Below are 7484 nucleotides of genomic sequence, written 5' to 3'. Positions count from 1 at the left end.
CGGCGGCTGCTCCTCGTCCGGCGCCGGGGGACGAAGCGAGGCAAACGCTCTGCACTTTGGGGGGAAGAAGGCCCCTGGTGCCTGCGGCGGTGCCGCCGCTCGTCGGGGTTACCCTGTTCGGGTACTACCCAACGGAAGTTGCCGTGCAGTAACGTAATGCTTTTCATCACTAATAAAAATAAGCTCTGTGAAAAAGAACCAACCAATCAAAAAAACCCCAAGCCATCAAAAGCAGCCTAGTGTTGAAGTGGGTCCCAGAAGTACATCACGAGTCTCTGTAAGCTTTCTTTTGAAAAAACTCTTGGTTTTGGTTTTACTTACTTTTAAACTTACCCATTCTTCTTAGTATTTTTCTTACCACCTCGATCTGCTGGAGTTAGACAGAAAAATCGGCAGGTTGTTTCCTCGGTGGACTCTTCTTAAGGTTGTTTCATCGGCTGTTTTGTGTCCAGTGGATGGTGGTTCCTTCTGTATAGCTGATAGGGTGTTGCGGAGAGTCTCTCCCATGAAATCCTGGAGGTGTGGTGTCAGCGTTGTGGGGGAGCACCTGTGCTCTAGTTGATGTTTGTTTAGTTAATATGCTCTTGTTCATTGGGTTGATTGGAAAGGATATCTTTACCTATGAGACTGATGGGTGGTTTTCTTTAAAGTTGAGAGAATTGAGACTTGCAAAGAAAAGTAGGTGGTGTTTGGTAGAAAGATTAAACAGTAGAGTGGATTTTTGCACTTTTCTGAAAAATGCTACTTGGTTCTGTTTATGTTGTTTCACATTATAGCGTGTTGTCATAGTCCACTGCAAATCTTCAGCTTATTTTCAGTGTTGTGAAAAGGAACATATGCAACGTTGTGGTTGCTATACTGGAAATATGTCAAATGATTTGGGTTTTTCTTCCAAATGGAAAGTTCCTTGTGTATGAAAGATTTATCTGCTTCTTGAAGCAGGTGTGTTTTTGCATGAAACTGTTTTTCAGGTGATTACATTCTTTTCCTGCATTGTAAACTACTGTTTGACACTGCTAGATATGAAAGTATATAGTTGAATCCTTCTTATATAGGATTGCTTGTTTCTTTTAAAGGTCTAATTAAAAAAAGGTCGTCTTTTCCTAAATGTATTTGCCATTTTAATATAAGTCTGAAGAGCATAGTTGTATCTTTCTCATTTGTAAGTCTGCTGTTAATGTCCTGGAAGATCTGTAAATATCTGCGTGTGTTTTAATTCCTTCTGTTAGGGAGTTTGTGGATGGTTTGGTAGTACTTCTTTCTCTAAGTTCACTTTGGTAATGTGCTTATAACTTGAAAACAGCTTGACTGGGTTGTGTGAGGAGGAGGCAGTTATTTGTTCTTAGTGTGATTCATTCCTGGTTAGTTTTCCAGAGAATTACAGTTTCAGTATGAGATGGTCTACTAAGCAATGAAAGATAAAGGGTTTTCCATCCCTTCTTTAAATACAAAATATGTATGTTGCCACTTAAAATGTTGGTCTCTCTTATTTAGATGTAATCCTGGGAAAACAGTTTTTATACAGGGATGGAAAAAATGGACATTTGATCAGGATATGGATAACGAAATAACAGATTACAACTGAAAATACAGTATCTCAGTGGGGAGTTCTTACTGTGTGCTCTCTAGAGGTGACTGCCTAGAGGTGGCTGTGAAAAGTTGCTTAGTATCACCCGTTTGCGCGACTCCTGAAGAATTCTTCACGTGCAGATATAGGGACGTTTTCTGAGGTGCGGCCTATCTCGCTTTGTTCAAATAAGATGTGCAGTTGGAGGAATGAATATCATTATTGATGGAGCAAGGTTTCTTAAAATTCAGGGTTTTCAAGTATTCTTGCTTTTGATTCTTTGCCTTTGAAAGAGTGATTTGCTCACCTATTGGTGATGGGAAAATTTTAAAGATTCTTCAAATGTTTTCTGGTTCTTTTCGTATTCTTTGTGGAAGGTACATTCATGTCTCGAAACCATACAAAAACTGTGCAGTGCAATTACTGACAAGTCATACAGGGGTAAGGTATTAGAAAATGCACTCTTACTCTTGTGGTTGTTGTATGTTGCAGTGCCTTGTGGTGGTTGCAGGTTTGAACTTTCTATATATACAGTTCTTTGTGGACTGTTACTGCTGTTGTGTTGCCTGCATTGATTTTTGCCTCCATTTATTCTTTATTGCAGTCTAAAAGTTGGTTTTAATTGGTTGCCCACAGGATTGGCTTGGCTTCTGCTACTTGTTAAGAAAAAAACATCTGTCTTTGCAGGTAAGAGCCTTTGAATTGAAGACTTCTTTATATGCATATTGAGTATATCTTAAGAAATATTTGAAGCTTTTGGAACCTGTGAATTGGTATCAAAACACTTGGGTCAAGTAATCTATAGCTAGTCTCTTTACTTTGACTCCCACTGGTGATGGTGGTTCTGGCAATGTTGTTCTTGTAAACAGAATTTCCTGCCAAACTAATGTTTTGTTGTTTCATCAGCATGTGGTAGTCCGGAACACTCTCCCAGTTATTTTGCACTGTTGGAAAATGTAGTTACTTTGCTGCAGGCCACAGGTCTGCATGTTTCTAACTATTGGAGTTTAGAAGTGTACAGTAATTGGTTCTAATTAGGTTTTTCACCATTTAAAGGGGTCAGATAGTCATCTCTGAGCTAATTCAAACCTATCTTCATCTAACAGGTTGATTTTAGCCTTGGAAAAAAAAAAAAAGCCAAACTGTAGTCTACAGTTCTAGCTTTTGTTAGGCAGTCTCAGCCTGGATACTTAAAATTCTTCTTACAATACCAAGGTTGTTCCAGTTCTTAGTCTTCGTCCAAGAATTGCCAGATATGTTGTGTGTGTATGTACCATGTGGGTATTGTACTTTAATACTCCCCAGGGACTATGCTGAATCTTCTAAACTTTTCATAAATTGAAATATGCCTGCATCTGAAGAGGCTAGTCTGGTGTTTTTATCACTTTATGCATATGTCCCAAATTGTGCCTATTTTACTGACTAGCCCATAAATGAAAGAACTAGTATGGTCATCCTGTACACCTTTTTCTAGTGTAACATCAGCGTTTTTAAAGGTGTTACTGTCAAGACATATAGGCATGCTGTTAAGTCTCATCAAATGAGTTGAATCAGGTTGATTGTTGGCAGCCCTTTACTCTCTGGTTTTGATCTTGACTTGCTAACAGGGATAGCTTGGCCACAGTACAACTCTAGGATTTTGTGCTTCTGATCTCCTCAAAAACACACCAAACACACAAAATGACAAAAACTCCTACTTTTGCCTTAAAGTACCTTTTTGTACAGGGGCGAAAACAGGCAGCCTGAGAACACCTCTAACAGCCCAACAAAAAGCTTCCAATGCACACTTAACAGGTGTGTAGCCCATTCTGTGTCTGAAGTTAATGTTGCCTCTGTATGTATGTTGATCTTTACAAGTAAACAGTGAAATATTTGAACAAGCGTTGCTTTTTCAATAGTTGGAAAATTTGAGTGGGTGGGTTATTGTCTCTGAAGTGCGTTTTGGGAAAAATCGGACTTCTGAGTGTTTAGAAATGTGAAATTTGGCCCTTCTGTTCCTTGTGGTTTCTCTTTAAATCACAGAAGTGAAACTAATACTTTGTTACAACACTGAAAACCTGTAAAATTCAAAGCAGATAATGTTCTGACAAAATATTTTTTGCCAAAAATATTTGATGGAGTAAAGTCCTTAAAATTCTTTTTATTCATACCATGCTACTGTTAGCTTTTGCTTAATAGCAAGCATTTGCTTAATACCATGCATGGAATTAACCATGCAGAAGTCATTGCAGCTACTTTTTCTAGCAACTATATGCCTAAGAAGCTGTTTGGGGTTTTTTGTCAATAGTGATTTAGTGGAACTAAATAGAATACTTAGTGACAAAGCTTCAAGATACCTCTTAGCATTTATAATGAAGTTTTGAATTTAGTGCAAGATTGAAATGCTTGCATTATCCCAGAAGTTATGTAAATGATCAAATGCTTGAACTCCTTAAGAATTCTTTTGTGACCTTAACTCTTAATTTGTCTTCTGGGCTAGGTTCGTGGAATCATTAGTAAATGCAGTTCTGATAAAGGTTCAGTTCTGATAAAGAATATATGATGTTCTAAACCAGCAGATCTGAGCAGAAAAACCTTCACAAGTTGTCTTTATTCAACTAATGGCCATATCAGGTTGTCATCCCTTTTCTATTAGTAGGGGAGTAACTAAAAGTAATCTCCCATTTGACACAAGAAACTTCAAATGTTTAACTCCTGATGTGTAAACATTTCTGAAACTCATTTCTTCTTATAATAGGTAATAGAGAAAATTTAAACCTCGTAGCAAGATTTGCCGTTAGTATTATTTTAGTTTTCAAAGCATAGGTACAAAACCAGGGATGCTTTTATACTGCTTGCTTGCCTCAGGATCATCTGATTCAAAAGCAATCCTGTATCATAATGTAGTAAACTTTGTTTTTACAATCCCCTCTAGTATGGCTTCCTTAAAGTAGGCAGAATTTTCATTTTAACTTTAGTTTCAGAGATGCTATCAATGTTAGGCACATTTGAAATAAAACTACAGAATCATTGAAAAATACTGCTGTTTTAAAACAGTGCGAAAAGTCTTACATGCTTTCTTAGATCTCACTTTGACATGTGTTTTTTCACATGGGCCTGTTGCTGTTGGAAGATGATTGGGCAATGAACTTTACTCTCAAATTAAATGTAAGTGTCGCTATAAGAGATAAATGCAAGATGTTGCTTTTGTTGCCTTGCCATGGAGAAGGAAAAGTTGCTTTTAAAAAGCAACTCCCCTTTCTGTTACTGTCATCCCTTGGTGGAGTAGGGGTTTGCTTAGCAGTATGTACAGCTAGACTTTTTTTTTTCTTAGACCTTCTCATGTTCGTCTTGCAAGTTCCAGTCTTTCCTTCAAGATGGTGTAGTAAGGAATTGGACTTTCATTCACAGCGGCTAGAGCAGCAGAGCTGACTTGGTGCCAGTGGGCTTGTCTGCTGTTTCCTTGAGGGAGAAAGGTCTTCCACACTTTTCTGGTGTCAACTGGATGTGGGCCAATGGCCTCTAATACCCCAGTATGTTACTTGAGTTTATTAGTGTATAGAAGGGGTTAGCTCTGGTTTATTGGGCAACAAAACAAAATACTTGAAAGTACCCATTTGAGTAATCTGAAGTTCCATCATGCAAACGGAAGAATTCCTAACCCCCCCCAACCCCCCGTAGAAGAATTGTTACTCTTGTTTTCAGTAAGTACTGAATTCAGCCTTACCTGGCGTGGTTAAATTGTTGGATAGTGGCTTTACCTAGTAGTTAAGGATGTATTCGAGGCATGTCTAGTCTAAAGCAGTTGGAAGACCTGGGCAGACAAATGCAGCTGACCTAAAGATTTGACTGTATGCTGGGATATAGTGCTTAGCTGAATGTGAAATGTTGGGAGATAGTTACCGATTGTAGTTGGTCATAGTTTTGGCATACAGCCAAAAGTCTTTGGTAGTGCACTGCCTCCTGGTGTTGCGTTGTATCATCTGGTTCATTCTTGATTTCAAATGCTTAGTTAACACCATTTGTATGTGACTAATGTCAGCCTTAGAAGTCTTCCATACAGATACCGAACTGGCTTGTACTTAGGAAGTCAAGAAGTTTCAGAGGTGAAATGGCTCAGGTGAAACAAGTTGCTACTCCTAACTGTTTAGGATGAGAGGCTGGCCTCTGCACTGGTGAATTGTGCTGGTATTAATGTGGTGCTTTGAGTCTTTACTGAAGGCTTGTAAAGAATAAGTGGGAATTGCCTAGTTTCCTGTTTATCTTGAACTTTTGATATGACTTCAGGCTCTTCTGTAGAATGTGTGTAAGGTAACTGTCAAGATCTATCTGTTCAAAATCGATCTTAAGCTTCTGCTAACATCAGCTGCAGAGGTGAAAGTAATTTACTTGTGCCTGAGACAAAAAATGTAATATTAGACAGAACATCTGCAACTATTAAAGAATTATATCTTGGTTTTGGAAGCTGTAAATGCCAAGTTATCTTGGCTTATCCTATCTACCTAGGTTATGCATAGATGTTAATCTAGTTTAGGTGAGGTCTGTATAGTCACAAAATGTCTCGGGCTAGTTGTAACAGTTAGCTACCTTCATGGTCACCTAGACCTCTTGCCTTTGCTAGGAGAAAAACAGAAGATCAGTATAATCTGGATGGTCCCTGTCAGGATGTTGTGTGAGTCTCACTGTTGCTAGTTGTCCATGATGGGTTTTTGTTTGTAACCCACTGTTATGTTTCCAGTCGTCTTCATCTGGCAGGAGATAAAATCCCTCCCCAAATGAAAGAGAACTTTTTATTTCCCATAGGTGTGCACAATTTTTTGCAGTCACTTTGCCAGGTACAGTGGATACCATATCACTGTATGGTAAATGAATTTTGTTTGCTTGGCTAAAATACTCATTTTGGTTATGTTCCGTTAAATGTTCAACTACTGATATAATAGTTCTGATTTTTGCTGTTCCTTAGTTGTTTTTTTTACTGACACTTGTGGGTCTTAGTTAACAGTTATTCTGGAATTTCTAGCGCAAAATGTATACCAATTGTGTTAGTAAATGCTTAATACTTCAATCTGTGTGAAGGAAACATGAATAAGGAGCTTGGAATATAAACATGCTTAATCTTTGCAAGATGCTGTTAGGTGTATGTAAACAAATATAGTAGATGGTGTCATAAACAGTAGTCTGACATAGCCGTTGCCTTTTCTCATCTGCAGGTGTGTGTTGTTTCAGCGCAGCATGGCTGTGGTCATCCGCTTGCAAGGTCTCCCGATTGTGGCGGGGACCATGGACATTCGCCACTTCTTCTCTGGATTGACCATTCCTGATGGGGGCGTGCATATTGTAGGGGGTGAACTGGGTGAGGCTTTCATCGTTTTTGCCACTGATGAAGATGCAAGGCTTGGTATGATGCGCACAGGTGGTACAATTAAAGGGTCAAAAGTAACACTATTGCTGAGCAGTAAAACTGAAATGCAGAACATGATAGAACTCAGTCGTAGGCGTTTTGAAACTGCCAATCTAGATATGCCACCAGCAAATGCTAGCAGGTCAGGACCACCACCTAGTTCTGGAATGAGTGGAAGGGTTAACTTACCTACTACTGTACCTAACTTTAATAATCCTTCTCCTAGTGTAGTAACTGCTTCTACTACTGTGCATGAAAGCAATAAAAACATATCCACACTTTCTACTGCCAGTATGGGGACTGCACCTCCAAATCTTGGGACTACCTTTGGTAGCCCAACGTTTAGCTCAACTATACCTAGCACAGCATCCCCAATGAACACAGTACCTCCTCCACCAATCCCTCCTATCCCAGCTATGCCATCTTTGCCACCTATGCCTTCTATTCCCCCGATACCTGTTCCACCTCCTGTACCCACACTGCCTCCTGTTCCTCCAGTTCCTCCAATACCCCCTGTGCCCCCCGTACCTCCAATGA

At 39.3% G+C, this 7484-nt stretch overlaps 1 protein-coding gene across 1 annotated transcript in view; it reads left to right on the top strand.

The window, feature by feature from the left end:
- The first annotated feature begins 2171 nt into the window (after nt 1-2171).
- The window catches only part of RBM12 (RNA binding motif protein 12), a 9263-nt gene continuing 3950 nt past the window's right edge, over nt 2172-7484 (top strand). Inside the window, exons 1-2 of the mRNA XM_010290895.1 lie at nt 2172-2254; nt 6757-7484. Coding sequence (XP_010289197.1) covers nt 6779-7484 — 706 coding nt within the window. The 5' untranslated portion in view covers nt 2172-2254; nt 6757-6778. The remainder of the gene's footprint in view (nt 2255-6756) is intronic.

The sequence above is a fragment of the Phaethon lepturus genome, unplaced genomic scaffold (assembly GCF_000687285.1).
Source record: "Phaethon lepturus isolate BGI_N335 unplaced genomic scaffold, ASM68728v1 scaffold19747, whole genome shotgun sequence".
Classification (NCBI taxonomy): Eukaryota; Metazoa; Chordata; class Aves; order Phaethontiformes; family Phaethontidae; genus Phaethon; species Phaethon lepturus.
The sequence above is the reverse complement of the archived record's forward strand: the minus strand, read 5'-3'. Positions and strand labels throughout refer to the sequence as shown.